The 27,864-nt window shown below is 42.5% G+C and overlaps 1 protein-coding gene across 6 annotated transcripts in view; it reads left to right on the top strand.

Annotated features, from left to right (window-relative positions):
- CSNK1A1 (casein kinase 1 alpha 1) overlaps window positions 1-15,668 on the top strand; it is a 51,855-nt gene extending 36,187 nt beyond the window's left edge. For 2 of the 6 annotated variants that reach the window (XM_077824202.1, XM_077824208.1), the window contains 2 exons: window positions 333-481; window positions 7,033-8,978. In XM_077824202.1, the coding sequence (XP_077680328.1) occupies window positions 333-481; window positions 7,033-7,061 (178 nt within the window). In that variant the 3' untranslated portion in view covers window positions 7,062-8,978. Of the gene's footprint in view, window positions 1-332; window positions 487-7,032; window positions 8,979-14,185 lie in introns of those variants that run through there. The other 4 variants (XM_077824207.1, XM_077824204.1, XM_077824206.1 and 1 more) reach the window with 4 other exon arrangements.
- Window positions 15,669-27,864: the final 12,196 nt, after the last annotated feature.

Here is a 27,864-nt window from a genome sequence, read left to right as displayed (position 1 = left end):
TAGGATGATTTGTAGCACCAGAAATCTCTCCTATAAGACAATATAAAGGAAGAATCATGACTCCAGTGCAGGCAGGAGGAGAAGCTGGGCTGTGCAGAAGTACTTCTACAGATGCAGATATCTGTGTGAATGAGGGAAGCAGACATTACCAAATGGCTTTGACTTACTCCAAGGATTCCTTTCAGTTAGTAATATTTAGCATTTGTACACTGCTCTTAATTGTTTTTTGTAAAGTGCTTTGAAGATTAACTTCTAGCTTCATTTCTCAGCAGACTGGCTTGAAATTCACAGTAAGGTAGTCACGTTGCAGTAAGTGTTTCCCTGTCTTCTAGGACCCTGAACCACCAATATGACTACACATTCGACTGGACAATGTTAAAGCAGAAAGCAGCACAGCAAGCCGCCTCTTCCAGTGGGCAGGGGCAGCAGGCCCAAACCCCCACAGGCAAGCAAACTGACAAATCCAAGAGTAACATGAAAGGTTAGTAGCCAAGAACCAAGTGACGTTACAGGAAAAAATTAAACACTAAATTGGACAATGCCAGTGATTTAAGTGTTAGATCAAGGAGGTGGTTTAAAAACACACATTTGGCTGTTTGTTTTAAAAAAAAAAAAAAAAAAGACGTCCTTGGAGAATTTGACTACTAACTTTAAACCAAAATGTCCTTGTTCTTCATATCATTTCTTTTGGGGATGTTGGGTCATTTTAACCACTGCATCTTTTGCTCCCGCATTAACCCCTTTTCCAAAACAAGAAAATGACTTGGTGTTGGGAATGTGATAAGTGATACAATCCAAAATCCTAGACCTAACACTTTACAGCGATAGTCCTCATTAACTAGGGCCAGTATCTGGAGACTTTGGGTTCTGCTCTGTTCCAGCTATAGGAGTGTTGTGGGTTTTTCTCCACTCTGCATCTGTCCAGCAGTGAAAATGGAAAACTGTGAATGATATGGTTTCATCACTTGGCTTCCTCTAATGTTAATACATACTGCATTCAGCCTCACTTGGCCCAAAGTCCAGGGAAAGGACCAATAAGCCTGGAATGTCTTGCTCAAATTTAGGTATAATCTTGAACTGCTGTTGTACTTCAAGGTTTTATCCCAGAAAGTCACAATTTTCCATCTTTTCATTTCAAAGTGGCTGGACGTTCTTGGTTTTTAGACTTCTTGGTATAAAACGTAAGTTTTTAGATGATGATGATTTTGCGGGGAAATGTTGTGAAATGTTCAGATGCAATTGCTGTCCAAAACTTCTTTTTGAGACTAAACATGCTTCAGTTTGAACACTGTTGAATTCTTCTGGAAAAGCCCTAGGGACTACTTTGAATATGTTTTCTAGCTGCTTTTAAAACTCAGCTATTTGAGCAAGGAAATGATTTCAATCTTACCTTCACAATGCATATGCTGTATTAGATTATATTTCATTGATGCAGTAACAGTCACTACTATAGCAGGTCCTTGTGCCAAGCATGGCTGAAATAAAAGAGAAACCTTGGATAATGCCTGGTTAGAATTTAACCTACAGTGAATCTAGGTGTGAAGTCAGTAAACTAGCAGGTTAAGTTTTAAGACTAATAATGCAGGGAAGTGTTGTGAAATCCACTGCACAATTCTGACTTCCAGCATTCTCTTACTGGTAGACCATTCTGGGATATTTAAAACTTGTTTTTGAGGTCAGTGCTGCACTTGGCAAGCCAATCAGTTGAAGGCCTACTTAACCACTGTCAAGTATTCCAGCAAGAATAGTCTGATGTAGCTGGCATCCTACCTTTTTGATTGCAGCAAAACCATGATGCCACAAGTTAGCTAGCCAACTTGAGCGTATTGGTTGCTCACTCTACTACATGCTAATTGCACCTGTTTGCGGGGGGTGGGGGGGATGGTTGGAAGGTGAAAATTGAGCATCTTGACTGGTTAGAACCTTATAGAACAAATACTCTGTGTATTTTTCTTTTATTTGTATACCAGGCCATCAATGTACATGGCTGTTTATAAAGTACATTAAACAAATTTAAGACATAGTCCCTACCGAGAAGAGCTTACAGTCTACTCTAAACTGACCAAACGTAAGAAATTAACTCTGGAGTTGAGGAGGGAGTCATTAAACTTCCTTCCCCAACACAAAGAGAAGCTACACAGCCATTAAACCTCTCCCGAAACAAAGAAAAGAATCTCCGCTATTAACCCCCCACACACACCTTTCCTTACTTCAACAAAGCAAACAGCAACATTAAATGCCCATGTAAATAAACTTCCACTAGTTCCCTCTCAACAAAAATCTCCTTTATAATGCACACACAGTTAATCCCAACCAAACCTTGCCAATCTGAAAAGTCCTGTGCTAATGAGTGGATTCTAATATCACATCTCAGTAAAGGCCTCTCCCTTCCTGCTGTTCCTCCTCCTGCTGCTGCCACCTATGAATCCATTGTGTTTGCTGTAGGGAGGAAGAGCTGTCTCTCCCTTTCATCTGATCTGGAATTCTGTAAAGGTCCCGGGAGGGAGAGGGCAGCATGACCAAAAACGTTTTTTCGCTGGATTCTTCCGGAACAGCAGCAGATAGAGAATAAATTGGCTACTGGTTGGTTGAAATACAAGAGATACTTCATAATCTGGAAAGCATTCCAGAAGTAGGAAGACATTAACAGTGACATAAATTATGAGGAGTTGGGGAAAGCCAGAATCGTTCGTATGGAAACTTCTTTTTTTACTAGACATTAACATGGAAAAAACGTTAAAGCGAAGTGCAAGTTCTGGTCTCCTGAGTATGACACGTAGATAGAATGGAGAAACTCTGATGAATTCTCATGTGTCCAGCTACTAGCAAAAACTATTGCAGTCAAACAGCAAGAAAGGGAAAACTGGTCTGCATCAAAATTTTTCTTCTGTGCACTCCAACTTTGTCGTTGGCAGCATCAAGAAGCATGCAGGGATATTTTCTGTTAAGAGTCATATGGGTGAAAGTGAAGCTAATTCAACTTCTTAGTCTTCTGATAAGTATTTTGATACTCCACCTGCTTCAACATTGAAAACTCCTACTCCTGGAAAGTATTCAGATGTTCATAATCGTTTTTAAGAGGCTTTTGGATAAAATGTGTCATGATCAGAAAAAACCTAACTTGACTACATTTGGTAGAGGTGTTCATGCCGGCAATATACCATTTCATACCATCAAAAATCCTCATATGCTAGAATTTTTTCATAACTTGCATCCTATTTACAAAGTACCAAGTAGGATACAGTTTATAGGGAGTCTTCTGAATGCCAAAGCAGACAATGTGAAAAAATTGGTGTATTTACTGTGCAAGTTCCTCACGTGTCTCTAGTATTTGATGGATGGGGTTATAGTCAGAGTGCTCCATCAACTTCATGATAACTCCACAGTGCTTTACTCATTTCAGTGCACAACTGAGAATCACCACACAGCCCAATATATTGTTGACCAGTGTAATAATGTAATCAATGAATTGGCTCCAGGGAAGGTTATTTTGGTTGTGCCAACAACATGGCTAATATGAAAGCTGCTTGGGCTTTAATAAATGTGTCCACACCTTCTTTGTTTATGTGCTGTCCATATGATGCAGTTTTTCATTGGCGAGATCTGACAATTTCTCATCGTGTCAAAAGTGAAAAGCATTTTCAAGTTTTTGAAAAAACAGCCATTCTTCAGTTATTGAGTACAGGACTCAGTATCATCCACACAGAGTAAGCATAGTCATACTCGATGGGCATCTTCTATTAAATGTTTACAAGATCTTCAAATATTCAAGAAGGTCATTAATACACAGCTGTTGGAAAAAGGGGTGGCCAAGTGCTGCCCCTGAGTACTCTGCGCTGACAGTCTCAATATCTTGAATATAAAGCTCAAAGTTCATTTCACTGTTTGTACCCCATAGCTCAGTCCATTCAGACTACGGAAAATTATAGTTAAACATTAATGGTAAGAATGAGTTGCTGATGGATAAATTTTTTGAGAATACTGAACACAACCCACTTACAAAAGCTGAAGAGGAAAGGTAATAGACAAAACAGTATCATGGAAAAGCCAAGTGATCACATAATGCTGCCTACCTTCTTGATCCACATTTCTAGAGCCAAGACCTTTCTGGTGACACATTCAATTCAGTTTGTGACCTCTTAGTGACTGTTGCAAATCTTAAAGCATATACACATGTGCAAACAATTCTGACGGTACAACTGCATGTGCGGAACAAAACTTGTCAGTTTGGGGAATCCTCATCCATTCAGAAACCAGAAATAGACTGAAGACCGCCAGTGCTGGGAAGCTGGTGACCGTGTGTCACAATTTAATATTAGAAAAGAAAATGGCAGATTAAGAGTTGACTCAGTATTCATCGGATGAAGAGGAAAGCGGTACTGATGAATTTGGTGGCAGGAATAGATGAAGTAGTTGAAGCTGAAGAAAAAGATAAATGAAAAGCCAGGTGCTTGAAGAGTTGGCCTGCTACTCACTAGCATATGTGCATTTTAAAAAAATCACTTTTTACATATGCTATTTGTTTTCTGTTTAATTTTTCTTTTATAACTTTTCAGTCTTGCACTGTTGTATGCAGTGGTGTTGTAGCCCTGTTGGTCCCAAGATATTAGAGGGACAAAGGTGAGTGATGTATTATTTATTATTGGACCAACTTCTGTTGAGGAGAGACCAGCTTACACAGAGGTTTTCTTGCATAACATTCACATTGCTAAAAAGGTAGTAATTCTATTATTTATTAGAATGTTTTCATTGTGCTTCACATTTTTCTAAGTTAAATAATTTTTGTTTCGTAATTAGGCACAAGTGTTTAAAGCTAAGCCTATTGAAGACCATAAAGTGTTACCTTTTTGTTGTTACTATTCTGATAAATTAGTGCTTTAGTGGTTTTCCATACTTGCCATTTTTTTTAATAATGTTTGACCAAGTCAGCTGGCCAATTATTTTGGACTGATTGAATGCTCAACCCTTACTGCAGTTGATGCAGTTTCTTAAAGCTTGATTTGCAAGTTTAATCTTCACTGAGGGAAACAGCGAAGGAAAGAATCTTTGACAGTTATTCATGTCACTTGTTTCAGTAAACAGCTGCAAAAGAACTATTCTGTGGTTCTCCTTGCTAAATGGGTGAGTGAATTTTTTTTTGAAAAAATACAAAAATAGGATTTTTAGGTTTTAGATTTTTAAACAATTTTCTCTTTAAAAATAAACCTGTTTTTAAAATGAAGTTTGAATTTACTCCAAAATGTGTTAAGGCTTAAACTTGCTGTAATCTCTTAACACTTAAATAAAAAATACATATGCCGAATCCATGAGCCTCTATCAAAAACTTTGAGTTAAAGGATGCTTTTCTATATAAAATATTTTCCCCGATTCTAACTTTTGAGCTTTATAAATGACGTAATAGGTCATGTACTGTAATAGCTTGATCCTGTGGTAGACCCACAGGCTGTACTGCTTGGTGCAAGAGCCTGGCAGTCATCATAAATGTTGGACCAGGCCTCTAACTTCGGGAGAGATCCTGTATCTCATCGGGATCATCAACTGAGCCCACCTTGAGGTCTCCTCCTCCTGTTTTATAGCTTGGATTGTTAATTCTTTTGTTTGGCTGGGGCTGGGGCGGGGTAGAGGAGTTTTGTAACAAGGGAGAAGGAGCAGAAGGGTGCAATACTGGAGTGAAAACAGGACACTGGGGAAAAGGGATAACATTCTTCAGAGTGCAGCCTCTAGCGCAGTGTTTTTCAAATGCAGCCATTGTAGCCACATGCAGCTACCGGAGCTTTTCTTGTGGCCACAGCCTCCTGAGCCGTGATGGGGACGGGGGGGGGGGGGGGGAAGGAGTGGCAAAGTAGCGGCCCCTCCCTGTTGCTCCTGGATGCACCGCCTTGGTATTGGTTGGAGGGCTGCCAGTAGGGGTTGGATCCTGCCCCCCTCCGGTGACACCTGGGGCACAACGCTGGAGGAGCAGGCAGCCAGTGAGTTCCTCACCCTCCCAGGGGCAGTGGGGCTCAGGCTTTGGGCTTCAGCCCTGGGGAGGCAGGGCCTAAGGCTCTGGCCATGTTTCAGGCTCCGGCTGTGCAGCAGCAGGCACCAGGCTCCAGCCCCACGGCTTTCGGCTCCATCCCAGACCCCATCCCCTGTCCGTTTCAGGATCTGGACACACGATTTCAGGCTCCATCCTACAAATATTTTAGGGAAACAATATGAGTAGCCACCAGCAAAAGTTGGTGGCCTCATAGCGCGGCCACCAAAACATTTATCCTGAGAACTCCTTCTCTGTTCATTTCAACACTTGGGAATAGAGGAGGAAAGAGACCTGCCATGGCTGCAAGTCATATTTACAAAACAAACAAAAATTGTACCTCCTGGGTATAAAAGGAACATCATATGCTAAATGTAAGCAGCACAACAGAGATGCAAGGTCTGGTTGTCAGAATGAAGCATGATGCAAAATGCTCTTCAGAAGGCAATGATTTTGAAGATGATGTGGACATATCTGAACAATCTGGATTATCTGGTTAGTAAACTTATTTTTCCACCATTCTTATGGACTGCCTACCATGTCTTACTATGTTAGTGAATAATAACTTAGTTTATTGTCACACACCAGTGTTTTGGGTAGATTATTTACTTACCAATTTCAAAGTTTTTGTGTTCACAATATAATTGGTATATTAATTTGTTGTGGGAATATTTATCGATTCCATTTTTACTGTTACTGGTGGACTTCTGAAATGACTTTTTTATTGCGCAGCATAATCAAACAAAAGTAGAGTTTGATTAGGCATTTATGAATTTTTAACATTTAAAGGGGTTTTTATTTTCACGCTGTCTGGTATGTTTCTAGAAATGAGGGTTTTTTAATATATTTGGATAATTCTCATGACTTTTTTCCAATAAAACTAGGTTTGGAATAAATTATTTAAACAGTGGAACAAACAGGTCCAGTAGGATGCGTGTTTCATGTGTTTTATATATACTTTATTATAAGCAACACTGAGTAATACTTAATTAGTGACGTTTACCATTTTGTTTCAGGGTCCATCTTAGACAATAAGGGTTTATGAACATCTGTCTGCAGTGTTTACAACTTCAGAGTCATCATCTGCTGGTACCACTAGATTGCCGCAACTAAATATGCATCAGACAGTAAATTACCTGAATCAAGAAAAGACTTTCTTCATTATCCAGTAAAACCATGGATGCGTTAGTAATCAGGATCAGCCCATTCCAGCCAGACTCCTTTGGTGACAAGATTGCTTGGTTCATTTATGCAACAAATTCTCCCTTTCGTCTTGTTCAGAGCAAACATTTCATGGATGTGGCGCAGTCGTTATGATGAGGCTACACACTACTGGCAGAGCAGACCATGCTGGAAAGTTACTGGACACAGAGTGTGAGAATGAAATTGAACACTGTGCAAAAAAAATTTACGGGAAATTTCATTAATCTGAGTCTTGATGAGTGGAGCAACGTACACAATGATCCAATAATCTGTGCTTGTGTGACAACAGAAGATGGGGTTGTCTATCTTACAAGAACAATTGATACATCAGGAAATATCCACGTAGCAGAATATTTATCAGTAGCAGTAAAAGCTATAACAAGTTGAACAAAAATTAAAGTGTGTAGCATCATAGACAGTGCTGCAAATGTAGCAAAGATGAGAAGATATCCAGAAGAAAATAATGAAGGGACCCTAAAACTTATAACTTGGGGTGCAGTGCTCATTTGATTAATCTTTTAGCCGAAGTTCACCTCCAGGAATAAATGAAAATGTTGAAATTTCAAAATAATTCCCTAACAACCACTTCAGCTTTGCTGAAGAGAGGAGGAGGATCCAAACAAATTCTCACCCAATATGTACAATGGGATTAGTAGTTGACTTTTGAGGTATTTATTAAGAACTGACCTGTTTTGATGACTATTTGTGAAGCAAATTGTTGGCAAAATAGATGGAACTATCACAGCTGCAGTAGTCAACATCAGACTGAAGAGAAATGTAGAATACATGCTGCATATACTGAAACCACTTTCTGTAGCCTTGGATAAACTGCAGAAAGATTGATGTATTGCTGATGCTGTTGAAATTTAGAAAGGAACATCAGGAGACATTGAGGAAAGGAAATAATGAACAACAAATTTTAAATTGCAGGCAGTAAGGAAGCAGATGGATCAATCATTTACTCAATCTCCTTTTCTTGTCAATATTGTCAATGCAAAGTACCAGGGTAGATGCTTTAACTGCTGAAGGTGCTACTATACTACTGGCATCTAATAATCACTCATCAGTCATGCCAATCACAATAAATTTCAGGGCTGGAGGTAAACCATTCAAGCCATACACGTTTGCTAATGATTTAAACAAAGTCATACCACTGAACTGGTGGCTGTCACTAGTTAAGCACCTGGAACCGGAGTTTTTTGAAGTGCTAAACCTGCTTTTGACAGCAGTAGCCTCTTCTGCAGGCACAGTGAATATTTGCTTTATTTGAACTAATTCAAATTTGAGAAATCAATTAGGAGTCGAAAAAGCAGGAAAGCTAGCCCCTCTTCTAGTCTATGAATAAAAACGAGGGGAAGGGATGAAATCTAAAAGTTTGAAGGAGGGCCTAAGAAATGTAGGAGACTCTCTCATGTTCAAGAGACTTATGCGAAAAGGAACTTCAGCCTGGGCAAATGTGCCAAAGTGAAAGTAACAGGAGCTGACCTGAAATAATTTAATCACTGCTAAATGCAGTTAATCCCTCTGTTTCCTAAATCATTTAGTTGTAAATGTGAAATGTGTTTTGATAAGCAAAGTTTTGTTGAATAAAAATGCTGTTTTCTGTGTTTAAATTCCAGCTGCTGTCCTAATGCAGCATGATTCAAATTATGGGCAAAAGTTAATTATCCAGTAAATAATTGTACATTTTCAGTATGCTAGAAAACAGTGAATGATATTGCTTAATCTGAAACTATTAAACTAAAATTGCATAAATAAATGTGTGTGTATATGTATTAGGACTGTTGATTAATCGCAGTTAACTCAAATTAATTGCACTGTTAAACAATAGAATACCAATTGAAATTTATTAAATATTTTGGATGTTTTTGTACATTCTCATATATATTGTATTGTGTTGTGTTCAAAATCAGTGCGTATTTTGATTACAAATATTTGCACTTTAAAAATGATAAACAAAAATAGTATTTTTCAGTTCACCTCATACAAGTACGGTAGTGCAGCCTTTGTTGTAAAAGTGCAACTTACAAATGTAGATTTTTGGTTTTTTACATAACTGCACTCAAGCAAAACAATGTAAAACTTCAGAGCCCACAAGTCCACTCAGTCCTACTTCTTGTTCAGCCCAACCGCTAAGACAAACTGGTTTGTTTACATTTACGGGAGATAATGCTGCTCTCTTATTTAGTGTCACCAGAAAGTGAGAGAAAGCTTTTGCATGACACTTTTGTACCCGGCATTGCAAGGTATTTACATGCCAGATAAGCTAAACATTCGTATGCCCCTTCATGCTTTGGCCAACGTTCCAGAGGACATGCTTCCATACTGATGACACTTGTTTTAATTAAATTTGACACAGTTCCCGCCCCGAGGAGTTCAATGTCCCCTGCCCTGTTTTACCCACATTCTGCCATATTTCATGTTATAGCAGTCTCGGATGATGACCCAGCACATGTTCATTTTAAGAACACTTTCAGAACAGATTTCAGAAAACACAAGTTACCAATATGAGATTTCTAAAATAGCTACAGCTCTGGACCCAAGGTTTAAGAATCTGAAGTGCCTTCCAAAATCTGAGGGGCAAGGTGTGGAGCATGCTTTCAGAAGTCTTAAAAGAGCAACACTTCAATGCAGAAACTACAGAACCTGAACCACCAAAAAAGAAAATCAACTTTCTGCTTGTGGCATCTGACTCAAATAATGAAAATGAATGTTGGTCTGCACTGCTTTGGATTGTTATCGAGCAGGACCTGTCATCAGCATGGGCACATCCTCTGGAATGGTGGTTGAAGCATGAAGGGACATACGAATCTTTAGCGCACCTGGCATGTAAATATTTTGCAACACCAGCTACAAAAGTGCCATGAGAACGCCTGTTCTCACTTTCAGGTGATGTAAACAAGAAGCGGGCAGCATTATCTCCTGCAGATGTTAATAGACTTATTTATCTGACCAATTGGCTGAACAAGAAGTAGGACTGAGTGGACTTGCAGGCTCTAAAATGTTTTGTTTTTTTTTTAAATGCAGGTTTTTTTGTACATAGTCCTACATCTGTAAGTTCAACTTTCAAGATCGAGATCACACTACAGCACTTCTGTTAGGTGAATTGAAAAATACTATTGATATTTTACAGTGCAAATACTTCTAATCAAAAATAAATATAAGCTCTGTACACTTTGTATTCTGTGTTGTAATTGAAATTAATATATTAGAAAATGTAGAAAACATCCAAAAATATTTAAATAAATGGTATTCTATTGTTTAACAGTGCGATTAATCATGATTAATTGTTAGCTAGTGATGGTCAGTCCTAGGGCTATAAAGTAAAACCATAGTCAGCTAACTGGTGGGTAGGGAAAAGTAGTTAAGAGGGAAGCCGGGAAACCTTCTCATCTGAAAGCCACTTACACTGCTCTATGCAGAGAAAGGTAGTAGACTGTTGGGACATGCTTTTGTGGGAAGACATTGTGGGGAGGGATAGCTCAGTGGTTTGAGCATTGGTCTGCTAAACCCAGGGTTGAGAGTTCAATCCTTGAGGGGGCCATTTGGGATCTGGGGCAAAAATTGGGGATTGGTCCTGCTTTGAGTAGGGGGTTAGACTAGATGACCTCCTGAGGTCCCTTCCAACCCTGGTATTCTATGATTGTCCATTCATCCAAGGACTGGTCAGTTACCAGAACCAAGAAATGGATCCTCTTTGTGTGGTGGGAGCACCTACTCTGTAATCTTTTCTTCTTGCTCCCTCCCCAGTAGTTCCTCTAACACTTCTTGTATGTTCAGGATTGCTAGAGGAAAGCATTAAGGAGGCTCATGGATTCCACAGCATGAGACCTGTCTCTTGTGTCTTCTGTGGTGGGGATGCTCCCATCTGCTTCCTCACTTTGTTAATCCCACAGTCCTCCATCAGCAATACAGAGGAGAGGCAGCATGAGGGCTGGTTCGTTACAGTACCAGGATGCTGTATCCTGGATAAGTGCTGCTGTGCTCATTTGTCAGAGCACTGCATCCACTCTGGGCTTTCCTCCAGGAAGTGGAGGCAAAAATTATCCGAAAAAAACAGCTTTTAAACCTGAAAGCGTCTCTTGTCAATTAAAATATTACAAACTGGTAGAACGTCTGACGTTAAAGCCTAAGAAGGCCAAGAAATGGCAACAGTATTTTCCCTTGGTGTTTAATGTTGGTAGTACTTGTATCCAAAACACGGCATGCTGTTCATAGATCATGGCAGTACCTAAGACCTAATTGAGCAAATTCTGATATTAGGCAAAAGTGGCGGTGTAAAAATGTACTTTTGTTTCCTTTCATATTTTCCCAGATCCAAATAAAACTTGTTCTGTTATTTAGTGAGATGTTTTCTAGCTACTAACACCAGAAATGCAAAAAAAACCTGCTCAAATTCGCGTCTTATCATCCCCAGTAATCTGCAATTTGATCTTTGATAGGGGTTTTTCATGACACGGAAGACCCCAGCTCATCATGCCATAGCTGTATGGACTCCGCAGTGCTGATCACTATAAACTGGCTGCTTTTTTCAGAGATGAGACTCAAGCATACACAGCAAATCTACTGAATGTGTCATTTTTAGATTGCTTTCCTTACCGTAAACTCACAAACTAGTGAATCTAGTTCTGGTCCCATGGTTCCTGAAAGGCTATTAGCATTTAGGAAGATTCCCAAACTTACGCTCTGACTCCTCCCCTCTCTCATTTTAAAAGACATGTACTACTGATTGTCCTTAGTGCAGCTTGACAACTGGAAACAAAGAACTGTTGTCACAAGACTAGCCAATTTGGTGGTCCACAGGCCACAGTTTGGTCACTGATGTAGAGTATCCTGCCTTGCTTAACAGTAATACAGAACACAGGAGATTCATGTGATTGTTGCATTTTGTTTCCTTTTGTTTCATCCACTATCTCCCATAAATAATTTCTTTATATCATGCTGTTCGTGTTATCTTGTACATTGAGTATCTGTGATGGAGAGTTGATAAAAGCTCTAAAGATGTTTGATTTCCTGAGCATAAGAACTTCCAAAATGCAGTGAACCTATAACAGTGGTAGGTGTGTAGTAACAGAGGCACCTGAACAAATGATACGGCAAAATGGCACTAGTGTTGGATGGTATTGTGACCAGAATGCAGGGGGGAAGTGTACATACCAGATTGTGGTTGCCAGTCTTATCAGCGTGACATCCCAAAGTACAGCCCCAGTATCTGTGTAACCCGTGCTGAGACTGTAGGAAGCGTTTGTCAACTTGGCTAAGGCTTAGCACAACAGAAGGACACAGCCACACAGCAAAAATGCAGACTGCACAACGGTAGTTTTTCCTGCAGCTTTTAATGAGGGTGCTTAAAAGAAGGTGGTGTAAATGCTGAGCGTTTTAAATGCTTTTCAAATTAGGTGCAGTGTACTTCACATTCTGATAGGCTGGTAAAATAGTCTGAATAGTCTGAAGCTGGGTAATGATTTGGGACAAAGCATGTCAGATGGGCCTTTATCTTTCAACTAAAAACATACAGCTGCAGTCATTTGGATAAGGCATATTAAAGATGAGTTGCAAAGAAGAAAAGAATCTTTGACTCTAATCCGTTTTGGCTTCTTTAATTGAAGTTCAGTTTTCTTTACAGATCATAAAGTGTTTTTTGCTTGTTTCCATTAGAAATCTAAGTGCTGTATATTCTGGAAGGCTCTGTGACTACAGAACTAGTGAAATGGTGACATCACAAGAGCTAAAAGCTGAGCCGTTAAAGGAAAGGGATTTTTTTTAATCGCTGGTTTTAAAATTCTTTTTTAAAATCTGTTCAATGATTGACTCTGGTTAAAGAAAATTTGCTAGTTTCAGCATTCTAGTCCCTTCAGTAAGTCATTAGTGTTCAGACTTCCCTCCAAAAAAAGTCAGGCATTTCTAAGTTCAAAAACAAAAATAAACAACCTTTCAGGCTTTTATCCCTCATGAAATAGCAATGGCCGCAAGTCCAATTTTAAAATACTGGTCACCTTTAAAGGTTTTGGGGTATCAAAATGACCTCATGGGGGTGATTTGATTGAAGATTTCTTGTGTAGTAAATGATCTAATGGCTGCATCTGTTTGAGAACAGAATTTGTTTTCCAGTAACTGCTCTCAAATGATTTTGGGGGGGGAAGACTATCAGATGGCCAGAGACATTCATAAACAAAATGCACCTTGATTTGTGAACATCTCACTACAACACTTCAGTCTACGGTGTTCCTTAGAGTCTGGGGCCTGCCTACAATTCTTAAACCTGAGTATTTCCAGTCGCACCATTATAAGTAGACAACTACAAAGGGCTTAAATGGAGCCCTGAGGGATCTGTAAAAGTAACTGGTGCCCAGCCAAAGCAGTGGCTCCCTCCAAACACATCACAATGTGCCTTTTTAAAATAAGGATCTGAAGCAAACCAGCTGATAGTTGCTTCATGGAGTGAAAAGGCATTTTCAAGTATTTCTGCACAGTTCGAAAACGGTTCTAATCCGGCTGGCCCCAAAGAATGGGATCAAATCTGCTTCCTGCCACTTGATGCTCCTCCGAGAGACTGTCATCAGGTGACCGGTGGGGACATTCTGCAAAATACACACACACACAGCATTACAGACAAGTAGAAAACTCTGTGAAATTACACCCTGCTTCCTAGTGGCAAGAACACATCTTGTTCTTAAATTCTATGGCTGGCTGCCAAACTGAATGGCCATTTGAAGGACTTTGCATCTAGTTAGTGCATACGTGTACTGTTGCTGTAAATTTATAAGCATGTGATGTTGGTTCGGAACAGTGATCAGTCAAACCACGTTTAGCTTTAGAAAAGGAAAGCAGGGACCATGCCGTTCTAAAATGGAACAACATTTTCTCTGTAAATGACCATAATTATTTGTGTTTAACCCTGCCATCCCGGAGGCTGTTCCGTTTTTCTTTTCAAATATCAGTAAGTTGCCTTTGTTTATCTTACAGGTTTCTGAGCATGAAGAGAGGAACAAACAAAGCAGAGCAGATCGGAGCAGGACTTGTCACTCCCCAAATCCTAGAAATTTTAGTTCATACGTACACTTGCCAGTGGTTGTGAGCAACCATTTACTTGGTGTAAAGAACTTAATTTCAGTATAAACTGGCTCTGGGCAGCGCTGGTGATGCTGCACTTTGAGTTGTAGCAGCAGCTGTAATTGTGAATTACTGAGATAGTGAAACATGGTGTCCAGTTTTCTATTGCATTTTTTCAAGTGGAAAAGTTAACTAAATGGTTGACACAAAATGGTGGAGAAAATTGTGCATATGCCAATTTTTGTTACCTTTTTACTTTGAACTACACTGCTTATGAGATCTCATTGTTTTGGAAGAATGGCATGAACAGTCTTCAGCAACAGTTGTGATAATTGTAAATGCTCACAACTGTGCACTCTTTCTGGTTATTCCTCCCTGGGTTTTGAAAGTTGTACACTTAAAACATTCTTAAAATTGTTGGCTTCTATGTGCAACATACCAAGCCAGCTGACATGGTAGTAACCAAAGATTCCAGTTTTTAAGCGTATGAAAGACTCTGCCTGCTTACCTGTGCTAGAAATAACAGCATCTAAAGTGAAGACTTAAGAGAAACTTAGCGACTACTAGATAATCTTTAGGACTCTGCATTAACTCTATAATGTTCTTGGTATAAAAGGAAAAACAGCATATTTGTCACAGAAATTTAGTTAACATCTTACAACTCAACCTGTATGTAAGTTGCTTAGATAAATGTAATCACTGTAAACATCTATATGATCTGGGATTTTGTTTTTATTTTGAAACGGGAGCTTTTTTGTTTACAAGTTCATTAAAAACTAAACTTTCTGTAAGGAAATTTTTTTTTAAATTTGCCTTGTTAATTCAGTCTAAAGAAATCAACACCACCCCAGTTCTTTTTAAACAGGCAATTTCAAGGCCATTTGTTAAGCAAAAATTCATTTTTCTTTCTAAATCATTTTAGATTTAGTATTGTAATTCTTCCTCACTTTCGTTTTTAATTTTTTTTTTCTTGAGGGGAAAGGGCAGTCTTGCAATTTTTTATAACCTGCTGCATTGATACCCAGCCCTCTATAATAAGAGATTGGCATCTTTTGAAGACCCCAGTATTGGCAGCCCACAAGTGTTGCCGTTGTCTTGCATTGGCTGGACTGACTTGTGGTGATTAGTTTTGAAAATTTAGAATGGAAGTGTTTGGAGGGTTTTAAACCAAGGCATTTTCTTTCAAGTTCTTGTGAAGTGGATATAATCAAATTAACTCTTGTTCTTGGACAGCCTCACACTGCAGTGTTCACATTGGTTACTGCCCTGGGCTTTCCTCCTCACTCTTACTTTAGCCCAGCTGAGAGAAAAGTACTTTTATTGCTGGTAATTCTTTAACAGTGTAATTTATTCCTTTATAGCATGTCAGAATAAATTAAAAAAATCTGAAAATGCTGCCAGATGCCTATTGTGTAAATGGTGTTTTTACGTTAGCATTTTTAGACTGTTTCCATGCATATAGCAAAGTTTTTTGGCCAGGGGGCATATTTTTCTTGTTGGAAAAAATCTTTTAGTTTGAAAAACTCTATTCCAAGTCTGCAATATATCCTGTGCACTCTTACTAAAGAGACTGAGATTGCAATTATAACAGACTACTGCTGTTCCAAAAAGTGGGCAACCTAATGGGGGGTGGCAGGCGGGTGGGCTTGTATTCTAGTTTTCCTGATAAGATGTTAAATTCATATCTGGAGAAACCTGTGTCTTGTGAGTTGGCAACTATATTAATAAACACCACTTCAGTAGTTAACATGGGTAAATATCTGTTTGGATGGGCGAGGGGTTTGAAAGTGTTGAAGACCTCAAATATATCAAAATATACTTTCAGTGCTTCTGTCTATGTATATGAAGGGCTTCATTTTTCTTTTGTAACTTTGCCTTTGAGTAAAGACAGTTTCTTGCAGCCGGGGGGGAGGATGCTTGAGAGCTATTTTCCAGAGTGAATGGGGAACTGATTTCTTTCATGTATTTTTGGGGGAGTCTGCTGGGGTAGTGGTGAGGTTCTAGGTGGCATTCCTCTACTTCATATTTTGCCAAAGGAAACTTGAAATTCTAAGCATTTGACAAATCCCAGTCTCAGTAATGGAAACAGCCATATTTCAAAGGCACCTGTTGCCATAGCATCTAGGTACATAATTTACAACTAGGCACAAACCAGAGTATTCTGAGGTATATCTAAACTGAATGGAAAGTCCCACTTCTGTAAGACACACTGGTACAAGTGGAAGACGCTGATCTGAAATATAAGCTCCTCCTGGACAGCTGTAACGTTTCCAGAAAGGATTAGTTGATCTGAACTTCATAGGCCACCAATGCTATTTCCTTGCATAAGTGTAGCTCCCCAAAATTGTGGGGAGATGCCATCACAGCCACTGTCGGCTACTGTTTTGGGAAGATACGACAGTTGTGGGGGGGGAGATTCCTGTGTAGCTATAATCTTGTTCTGTTTACAAATGAGTATGTAATGGATTATTAATGGGGGGGGGGTGTGGATTCAGCAGTTGTGTAGCACTATAAGTGAAATCCATTTCTAGCTGCCTGCCTTGTTCACCTATCAGGAAAACCTGGATTTGGTGGAGTCAAGAGATCCTGTTAAACTACAGAAGTCATAGAATTGTGCTACTTCCATGTGCAGGAAAGGATGGAAGCTAATTGGTACAATTTAATACGTGTATATGGTTCTTGTTTGATGTGAAAACATGAGTCTAGCATGGGAGATGCTGTCATATGCACATCAGACAGTATGGCATTGTTTTGGAAGGCACTTCCCACTCCTGCAGCCATCAGGCTGAACAACGAAGAGAGAATCTCTTCCAAAGAGGGTGAACACCAGCTGAACGTTGGATGGCTGTATACTGTGCAATACATACTGTAACCAAGATGTAAAACTGAAGCCAAAGTACTAAACTCTGTGAATCTGGGCTAATGGCTTTCAGTTGCAGCTCTGCCAGATACGTCACATGGGTGGTTCCCTTACTAATATCCAGTGCCCTAAAGGGCAAAGCAAAATATTTTGCAACAGATTTCCAAGCAATAACATACCTACGATGGTCATATATATGGCACAGACTAAGACCCCATCCCATGCGAACTTGCCTCCTAGTGAGAACCAGAGTTCCTGACAATTGAACATAATACAATAAAACAGGTTTTAAGCAATTTTGTAACTGTTTAAATCACCAAGAGTGTACTGTCACTTTGATGCTGTTTTTAAAGTGTAGGCACATTACCAAGTTTGTAGGGCACCGAAGTTCCATGCACTTTTCTGTTCATGTTAGAACAAGCGCTCTGCTTACTTCACTGGGTATTAGCAGTGGGGGTCCTCGTAAGAGATTCTAGGTTTTAACTGGGACGTGGGTCGTTTAAAGAACGGAGCCTGCCAAATGGTTACCAAACACATTGAAAGCCTGTTCAATGTATAATCTTGATGTACGCAATCTTTAACAAAGTTTATTCTCTTGAGGTGTCTGAGGGTTCATTCTGGTTTTTATTAAACTTTTGTACCTAAATTCAGTTGTTGAAGAGATGTATCTATTCTGTTCTACCATTGTAAGTGTGCACTTCTGAAAGGTTCCCTGAACTTGCATGTGGCTTTGTGGATTGTACACCTTCTGAAGTGGGAATTTTGCACCAAGGAATCTTCGATGTCTAGTTCAAAACTTACATCTAGTGAGCTTTTCACATGGGATTTTAATTTCCCTTGACACTGTTCTCCAATTTAGAAGATGTTGCTGAGCCAGCCTGCTTCCTCAGCTCCATCTGCTCCTTACTTAGAGTGAAGCTATCATGCTGAATTCATTAACAGCCTGGTGTCGTAAATGCAAGTTTACAAGTACCGCAGACTCCAGCAGAAAGGTGAAGTTGAGCTGTGAGGAAGAGCTCTTAACTGCTGCAAGCACAAATGTCTCCCATAATTGTAATGGGGCAAGCAAGGGACTATAGAAAACCACCTTTCTAGGACAGCTCCCTTCATGGCTTGCGCCAGTGTGCGACAGTATATCTTTAAAGTTCCATTGTCTAGGAATAAACCAATGGGCCTTTGGTGCAAATCCTGTATGCAGTGAAGTCTCTTTGGGCTGGTGAACAAGAGGTGTAAGGCTGTCCAGTGCACGGCCTTGAGGACTACTTTGATGGACACCTTTCCAAACTACACATGTGAAGCTGCTTTGTCCCAAGTTGTGAAGAGAAAGCTACCCCCTTAACACACAATCTATCTCAAAGAAATTGGGTCTTTTGAAAAGAGTCTTGCAGGTCCCAAACATATTATATTCAGCTGAGTTTGAGGCATTAAAGTTTTTATATACGAAAGCTTTGGTCTAGTTGACTCATTGAATGCATGCGTCGAAGAGCATGTGCAAAGAAACTGTTCAAAAGTGCACCATGCATAGTCTGACTGCCACCGCTAACCAGTGCTGGATTCGGATAGCTAGGAGTAATTTGTGGAGAAGAGATGAACTCCAGGGGAAGTAGGTAAATTAGAATCAAGCTTTCACAAACTCTAATTATACAGCTAGATTATTGTTCAAAGTCTAAGTACTTAGTATTACTAATGGAAAGCTTTCATGTTTTGCTTCCTGAAGGTACTTGACCAAATTTTCAGTAAATATTTGATCTTTGTGTTTTGTTTTTTTTTCCCCCCTGCCTCTACTGTGACCAATCGCTTCTCTCCTGGGTTTATCAGTCTGAAATATTAATTCTGGTTTTGAGAAATCCTAAATTTCCCATTTGGGGGGTTGAATGAGGGAAGCTGCTTGTATGTCAGTGAATCTTGGTTCTCTGCGGTGTCATGCAGAATATCAGTATTCATAGCTAAGAAGAGGAAAAGTCTCAAGTTTTTAAACTAACAAAAGTGGGGCAGCATTTTGAATGGAACTAGTACATATTTCAGAGGATGGGGTGGGCATCCTGAATTTAAGAACATACAAGGTAGAGCTTGCCAACTTACCTAAATTTAGCCACCTTTTGTTTAGTGGCAGAGTTTTGAACAATTTTTTTTTTAAAAGTACAATGAAAACAGCAATTCAGGATGTAAAGAAACACCTGATCAGAAAACGGATTCCTCCTCTTCTCCCCCCTCCCCATTCTTTAAAAAAAAAAATAAATAAAAAAAATCACCTTTTGACATAATGCCTGGACTGGCTCATAAGCTTCCCTGCTGTTAGGGAAGTTCCTTTCTCCATGCACCTGTGTAATGACCTACTCCTGGAGACGAGGGTTTTCCTCTGTATAAACAGCATTATGTAAAGCAGTGGTTTTCAAACCCGGGTATACGTACCCCTAGGGCTACTTGAGAAAAATCCTGCCTTCCCACAATTCCCTGAGTGTGCCTAGAAGGCCAGACATTTTCCCACCGTTTGCTGGAAAAGACTCACAGACTGGCTCTGCTTATGGCAGTGCTATGAACCGTGGGATATCCCTGACTAACTTCTAGCGCCTCATGCAGGTGAGTGCAGCATCTGTGTGGAGCCAGTAACTTGTATGACAGTTCTACACAGCAGCAGAGAAAAGCTCAAACTGGAAAATACCAGAGGGGAGGAACACAGTCTAGGTTCCTTCTAGCTTGGTTACTGGAAGCAATTAAGCTCAGATTTCCATGCTGAACTCATTTCTTTTTTTGGTGGCAGTTCCTCCTGCAGGAGCAGTTGGTATTTTAGAAGGACCACTTCCAAGGCTATGCTGCTGTTGTGTCATGACATGTAAAAAGGCAAGCCCTGCTGATTAATATGTATAATAAGCATTTCTAGTATTTAGGGCCATTACAAAATCTAGAGTACTCCTCAATAATCCTTCAGGAGAAAGAGCCAGTTCTTCCTTATGTGACTCAGTTGTTTGCCAATTTATGTCTCAAATTGCAGTGGTGCTAGTAGATAACACCTGAAATTCACACTGAGTCACATCCTGGAAATATACCCCTCCCTGAGTCCCTCCTGAGGGGGTTACAGTTTAGCCCTAATCAATGTACTTTTCGCTCTTCTAGGTGCACTAAACTGGAGTCAGCAATATTTTTAATAGCACTGCCCAACACTTATCCATGTTTTACATAAGTTTATAGGGCTCAGTTGCAATGAGCCCATCTGGCTTGTGATAATGGCTTTGTGGCTAGCATTAATCTGGTAGCAAGCCCCATAAACTGATTACGCCATTTTCATAAATCATTCTGTTGAATGAACTTCCTCCATGCTGACAACTCTTTAAATTGTATCTTATCTGACCGTTCCTGTACCTCTTGATAACACTCAGAGCCTCTCCGGTCAGCGGGCACATGTAGAGGGTATTATAGGGGCCTCAGCATAATAACGTGCTCCCCGCAATTCAGAGAGAGACTTGCTTTTCTTCTCGTGTGTCATGTCCTTGGGAAAAGATCTTTGCATGTGCCCAGAAGGCAAAGTGAAGCCTGAGAATGCAGTATCTCTAACCCTGCTCAGGCATGGTTTGTTCATGTGTCATGCAGCAAAACCTCAGCTCTTACACGTTACACGAAATTCCCCCCCCCCCATAGCAAAATGATCTTGTTAAGGATGTCCAAACGTGGTTTGTTCCATGCACCTCTTTCCCCTTTTTTTTGTGCTTGCATGTTCTGTGATGCCTCCAGTAATTGCTTTATGTGGAAGAAGTACCCTTAGGAAGAGCACAGTTAGCTGGGTCTTTTAAAATGTAATTTATCAGCTGGGACCAAGGAGAGGCCGCCCCGGGGGGCTGGCCAGCTCTTTGTGGACCAATACCAGCCATCAGTTTGGATGTTTGACGGCACGAGGCAATGCCCGAGTCTTCCAACACCTTTCTGCCATCACGATACGTTCCTTTAACTGGTGGGTGTGTTTTAAATTAAAAAAAAAAATAAATGCGTTCAGTTCAACAAAAGCCAGGGTCCATCGCATGAGCAGCTGCCTGCTTCTGTTGCACTCTGGCTGCCAGAGACTAAGGAAGTCCGAATTTAAGGCCAGATGGGCCCAATCAAATCACCTGGTCAGGGTGGGGTTAAAGGCCACTGCTGTTGGTTTCCTCTCTCCCTGTTGGGCTGCTGGTCAGTGCCAGGGTGCCGTGTGCTCTAGAAGAGGGGCCGGCACAGACTGCCTCTGGCCTGCCTCGTTACCTTTAAAAGGGGGCAGCTCGTGAAAATAGCATACCACAGCCTTCGCCTCCTTGGCATTTGCCAGGAAACAGGTAAACAGAAGGGATAATTGGAGGGGGGGTTGCAGTTTTCCTTTAACTGGTGCCCAGCTGTTGCACCTTATTCCTCCATTACCCCTCCTGGCTACGGTGGGGGAAGGCACTGGGGGGAGAAATGAAGTCACTGGGCCTATGGCTCTTCATTCTGTTCCAGCTGAGCATGTCAGAATTCAAATTGCCCTGCCAATGTGTAAGTGCAATCTAGTATTAACTGTATTCCAGAGAGGCTTTGGGTGAGCATGGAGACTTCATTACCTGCAGGGACTCAAAGGAGGTCAGAGTCAAAGCAGGCAGAGGCGTGTGGAGAGAGACTTGGTTGTCTAGCTCATTTTGCCAATATTAAAATCACTTCTAACATTGGAGGAGGACATCCTTGATACTGATGAACTCCGCAGGTCAGAGCTGGAGTCCTTCATGTAGGCAGCAGCTGCTTGGCCCTGTTCTCAGATTTGCAGTATGTAAGCCGAGGCATTTGGCCTCCTGGGCCAGAGCCTTCTCTGAATCCTAGGAGTACTTCTGGGGGTCTAGCGCTGCTTCCATGGAGCATTTCTTCCGTTTATTGCAAATAACCAAATTGCAACAGGTTTCCTGATGGACTGCACGCGAACTGTCTCTCTGAAGGGAAAAACGTGGCTGTCACGGCGTGCCCAGCTCTTCCCTCTCCAAAGAGCAGTTGGTTCTTTGGAGCAAGTTGACACCTCCTGGGTTGTGTTGGAGCTGAAGCATATTGAGTTGCAGCAGAGCTCAGCTTTCCTTTCAGTTAGATGTTGGCAGTCCTTGCCTTTGGCGGGAGATCGTGGAACTGGAGTGAGGAAACGAACACATACCCGGCTAATGGCTGGCAGGGAGGGATCCCGCTCCTCCTGCAGAGTGACATTCACCAGCTGCTGCTGTTTGTTTCGTGTGTTTGGGACCATAGTCCCAAGGGAGAATGCAGAGCACTTGGGATCCATTTGGAAAGAGCAAGGGGGGGAAATACTAAACCCATGTGAACTCTTTCCAGGAAAGAATTGTGTGTGTTACCTACATCAGTTTCTAGAAGGGCACAGATATATGCAGGAACAACTTCCATCAGCTGACACCATATGGACACTGCCGTCTGCACTGCCGTAAGTGTGAACTAGAGCCAAAGCTCTGATCTCAGTCCAGCCTTTATTGCTGGGATACAGGACCTTGGCAGAGGTCCTCCCGCAGTTGCGGTCACAGAGGAAGCGGTTCCACTTCATGGAAGCAGGAGATGCTGATCCTCATGGCAACGCTTTCCAACAGCCCTACATAAAATCACTGTCCAATGGCTGAGGAGGAGGAGGGTGTCTACCAAGGGTGTCAAATAGGATGCAGTAACTGGTGTAGAGGAGACTGGCTATCTCCTCCAGCTACTTATCAGGGGCTGGTTGATGCTGGAAACTTACGCTGTCCTACTTACAGCCACACACCTGGGAGACATAGTTAAGCCGACCTAACCACCGGTGTCAAGAGCGCTAGGTCAACAGAAGAATTCTTCCACTGACCTTGCTACTGCCTCTCGGGGAGTACAGTGACCGGAGAACCTGTAGTGACAGTCTATACTGCAGTGCTGTGGGGGCAGAGCTGTAGCGTTTTAAGTGTACACACAGCCTAGGTTAAAAAAATAATAGCCTGAATTGGAGACAAGCTCTTGATTTCCCCTCTTCTCCCCCGGCCCCCAATAGTCTGACCAGCTCCAAGCAAAATTATGTCCAGCTATTGTCCTCCATTCCAGTCTGCCCTTTGGGTGGGGCTGAGATGATCACTGTGACAGTGTGGGCTCAGTGCCCTATGCACCTGAGGGCAGAGAGCTACCTTGGCTTCTGTACAGTCCTCTGCATTGCTTCTCTAGCACTGTGCAACTGGAGCCAAACGCTGCGTCAGTCAAAATGTTCCACTGGGCAAATGGAAAAGCCTCTGTCTCAAAAACTGTCATTGTAAAAGGAGGCTTCAGCTGTTCACGTGTGCATCTCAATCAGCTGCTGCCTGTCTTTGCCTGTGCTCTAACAGTCTGCCTACGTTCTTCCCTAACGGGAGTGGTTATGAGTAGCCAACGACCTTCTGTGCCAGTAAACTTCTTACAAGGCACCGTCGGGAGCAGTTTAAGGAGGGCTTTTCAAAAATGCCCTGCCCTCGTCTACTCCTAGGTTTGGACGCATGTAGCTGTTAGCTATGGGTAGGTTCTTACAGCTGTAGTTAGTTAGTCCAACGGTGTCTTATACCAGCTCCATGCATGGGCAGGGGCGTGAGCTGTACGGTTATAAAGCACCTTTACTCCAGTATAACTGTGTCCATTTCAGGGGGTTGTGCTGTTTGAACTACAGCGCTAGTTGAAGTGATGTGTTTGTGGGCAGACAAGGCCAAAGGGAGAAAGGAGTACAAGTCCCACTGCTTCGTGCTATTAACTCACTAGGTGCTTCTGAAAATCCTATGCTTAGTTTATAGTAGGCAAGTGTCTGTCAGTCATCGATTCTGATGCTTCAGCCAGGGCTGTAAGTAGAAGAATGTGCTGTTTTATTTTCCCCATAAACAGCTCCACTCCACCAGCCTCCGTCATTTGCTCTGATTCCAATTTCCCAGCCGTCCCCCTGCTGTTATTAAAGGTGACACCCCCCCTCAGCCTGTGCTTTACAAATGGACGAGTGGGTTATTTATGGCCTACCTTGCGTACAGCCAATGGGATAGCACCTAGTGCAGAGTTTGGCGCAAACCAAAGTGGCGCACTCTCTGCTGTCTCCATTACAGAACTGTCATTGGAAGGCAGTTGGCTCAGGGCGGGCAGCGCATTCTGACTGCCTGACAACGGCTGCAGTGTGCCCCGCCTGCCCTTTGGCCTCCCAGCACCGGCACGGCCCCATTCAGCAGGAGCTCTGCTCCTGTTTGAGGCCATCCTGTGGCGCAATTGCATTTCCTCAGCATTACCGAGAAAAGAAGACGACACCGCCTAAGGTTGTGTCTTTGCTGGAAAAACCAGGCTGTTTAACACCTTAACAAACACAGTGAAAATCCTAGTGTAGATAAGGTAGTCTAGTTTTAACACACTGGCTGGGGCCATCACCTGGCTTTAAAGCTAGTGTTAAATGCTGCTAGCATCTACACAAGCATGGTAGTATGTGGCACGCGTTACAAACTCATCTCTCTTTCCTAGTGAAGACAAGGTCTAAGGCTTTCATCTCATGTTCTCCTTCCATCGTCACTACGCTCACCATAGCTCACCAGTGAAGAAGGCTTTATTCCTGCTCCAGCTTCCATGGTCTACCATAGGCCAGCCCTCGCCAGGGCAGCTAGGTGAAAGGATTAGCTGTGCTCCATCTGATCAGAGCAACTCAGCTGGGTGACTGCGCAGCCCCCGTATAAGACACCATGTTAGGATGTGGTGGCAGAATCCTCCTAGAATCCTCCCGTCTCCCCCCTTCCACAAAGAGAACTGCCTCCAACTGGACTCCCCGCGTCTCCCCTTACCCCATCGCGCTGCAGTTCAGCCTTTCTGTGCCCCAGTTCCCGCCAAAAAAGCCCCCATAGTGCTGCTAAACCAAACTGCAGCCTCCCTCCTCTCAAATCCTCTGGTGCCCTCCCATCTTGCTACTCCGCTCTGAAACGTGCCATCCTGTTGTTATCCCGCCAGAGGGCGCTGAGCCTGGTGTAATATTTAACAGTGAACTGGGCAATTGATTTAATAATGCTGGTTGTACTGAGCTTTGTGAACATGCTGGATTCAAAGATGCAGGGTATGTCTACAGGGTAGTGCACTGTAAACCCAGCCTGGTGGACTCGGGGTGTCCACACTGGATTGTAAACCTGAGCTTACAATTGCTGGATCCGGGTCTCAGAGTCATGCTCATGTGTCTATACTGCACTACGCAGCCCTTCTGACTTGGGTCTGCTGCTTGAGTTGTGTCCACTTGGCAAAATAACAGGGCAAGTTGGGCTCTGACCCACCCCCCTAGCAAGGTCCTAGGATCTGGGTCCTGAATGTTTGCTGACCTGAGTCAGACTGGCCTGTGTGTGGAGGGAAAGAGGGCTTGGGCTCAAACCTGAATCAGAGCCCGGGCTTAGTGTGCAGTGTAGACATACCCCAGGTGGCTCTAGCGCTTCTAGCCCCAGCTGTTAAAGTGGAAGAACTGTAATCGGCTAACATCAATCAACAGACTTCTCAAGGAGTGCAAATGGAGCATGCCTGATGCTGGATCACCCTGGTCACTGGCAGTAGCTAGAACTTGTATCTTTCTGGATAACTCATGACATTCATGTGGTGGTGGTTGGTCTGTTCCCACTACAAAGCCTGGTCAGGGAGGAAGGATTATTTTGTGATGTTGGCACAGCACTGGGTTGGGAGTCAGGTCATTTGGGCTCTAACACCTGCTCTGTCACTGACTTGCTAAGTGAGCTGAGAAAACCACTTGTGACGAAAACAAGAGGCACTTCCTTATCTCCCAGGGGTAGTAATTCATGTGTGCAAAGGGAAGTGTCTCTGTGCTTTATGCCAAGTTAATTACTCTGCCTGCTCCAGGTGCTCAGAGTCCTAACTCAGTGAGCGTTGAGGGGACTGGGAGGGGAGGTTGTCAAGATCAACAGGCCCTGAACTCTCCTGACCTCTCCTTAAAGGTCTTCTAGGCCATAGTGCTGGGTCTAGGAATATGCCAGCAACACTGCTGTCCTGATCCTGTGATGGGCCTTCATAAAAACAAGGACACTACCAGCTGGTTATATCCCTACCCGAAACCTGTGGGCTGGCTTGCTCTGTGCACTCCTGATGCCACAAGCTATTGGCCTTGAAGATGCATTTGAACACATTCTCCTTGAGATGAAGTAAGATTTATAACAGAGGGACAACGGCATCAATCTATTGCCCTAGGGCTAAGGGTGCAATCTGAAGCCAGAGCAGTAGATTCTGGCCCCAGTACAATGAATTGTCCTAGTTTAAATTGTTAATCTTTGATGAAAGGCAAACAGAACTCATGCCAGTGCCAATGATGGTTTTGCATAAGTATCAGGGGTGGAGAGGGGTGATTTCCTCAGGAAAGGGACTCCAGTGGAGCTGAGGCAGTAGAGATTAGGCATTCCAACAGGTAAAAGCATGATTTTCCAAAACATTCACAGTTATCCTAACTCTCTGCTCCCATGTGAAGCCAAAGGCAAACTGATCAGCCAGCACCGAGTGCTTCTGAAAATCCCCTCCTCTAGCAATGAGGATTTTTAATCATTTCACCCCCTTTTTGCCCCTATGTCCTCTAAAGCATTGAGTTGTTAATTACACACAGGCCCGAAGTTGCTCTAGTTCTCATATCCCGTGTTGTCTTTTGCAGCCATAGTGATATAAATACGAGCTGCAGCCGTTCTAAACCGAGGTGTTTAGTCTGAGCACATAGGACGCTTTGCTAACGCTGCAGGAAGTTGGACAATAGAGTCCTGAACTAATTGTGTCAGTTTTTTGCAGAGTTTCAGGAAGGCATAGCCCCAAAATAGTTATTAGCAGAAGAGAAATGGCAATAAGAGTACGTCGCGAGGGTGGGGGTGTGAGATGGAGAATGTGTTGCTTGCACAGAAAGGGTCATCACAGGACACTTTTGAAACCAATTGTTGAGAGAAAGAAATAGCAATGCTGTCTAAGTTCCTTTCATGAAAGCTTCTGTGCCCCACTCCCTCCTCCAGCCCCACTCCACACACCTCTGGTGCTGACCTCCAGCCCCTGTCTTTGCACCCAGGAGTGTGACTGGCTTCCTTGGGTGACAAGGGAAAGAAGGGGCCATGTTGAAATATTGAGTCAAATTTACAGCTGCAGCATAGGAGTCTACTGTCCAGTCCAGGCATTCAGACGCCATGGTGAAGAGCATGGGCGTCATGGTCTCGTATGGCCACCTCCTGCTGTGGACGATGCAGTAGGCCCAGAATGCCCTACTCTCTGTAATGAGACCCAGGAGCCTCCAGTTACCCTGCTCCTTCTAATGCCCCAGGAGTGACGGTCGTCTGTCTGCTCAGGGGCTGCTGTTGGAACTCAAGAGCCAGGATTGAGTTTCTAGCTGTTTTCTTAGCCATCCAGTGTAGAGCATGGGGGTGGGGAGAGGAAGGGGAGTCCTGCCACATGTCATCTCCCTTGTCCATCATTCAGACCTGCTTCCTGAGCTTTGCCCTCCTGCCTGCACCCTGCAGTCCCTCCTGTAGTTCCTCGCTGCAGGTGCCTACCTACGTTAACAGAATGACTGGTTTCAGGTTTAAGCCTCGTTGTCTGTGGGTCTGGTAGGAACCTGTCAAACCTCTCTAGCAATGGAAGCCCAAGGGACTTGGTGTCAGAGGGGCGGGCCCTCCTGCTGCAGTCTGTGCTAGCAGTTGTGTGTTTGAATCGAGAGGCCGGTGTTCCCTGCTTTAAATGCTGACAGTGCTTCTGGGGAGGAAATTGTTAAAGGGGACCGGGGGACTGG

This window comes from Eretmochelys imbricata, chromosome 8 (assembly GCF_965152235.1).
Source record: "Eretmochelys imbricata isolate rEreImb1 chromosome 8, rEreImb1.hap1, whole genome shotgun sequence".
Taxonomy (NCBI): domain Eukaryota; kingdom Metazoa; phylum Chordata; order Testudines; family Cheloniidae; genus Eretmochelys; species Eretmochelys imbricata.
This window is presented reverse-complemented; position numbering and strand designations above follow the sequence as displayed.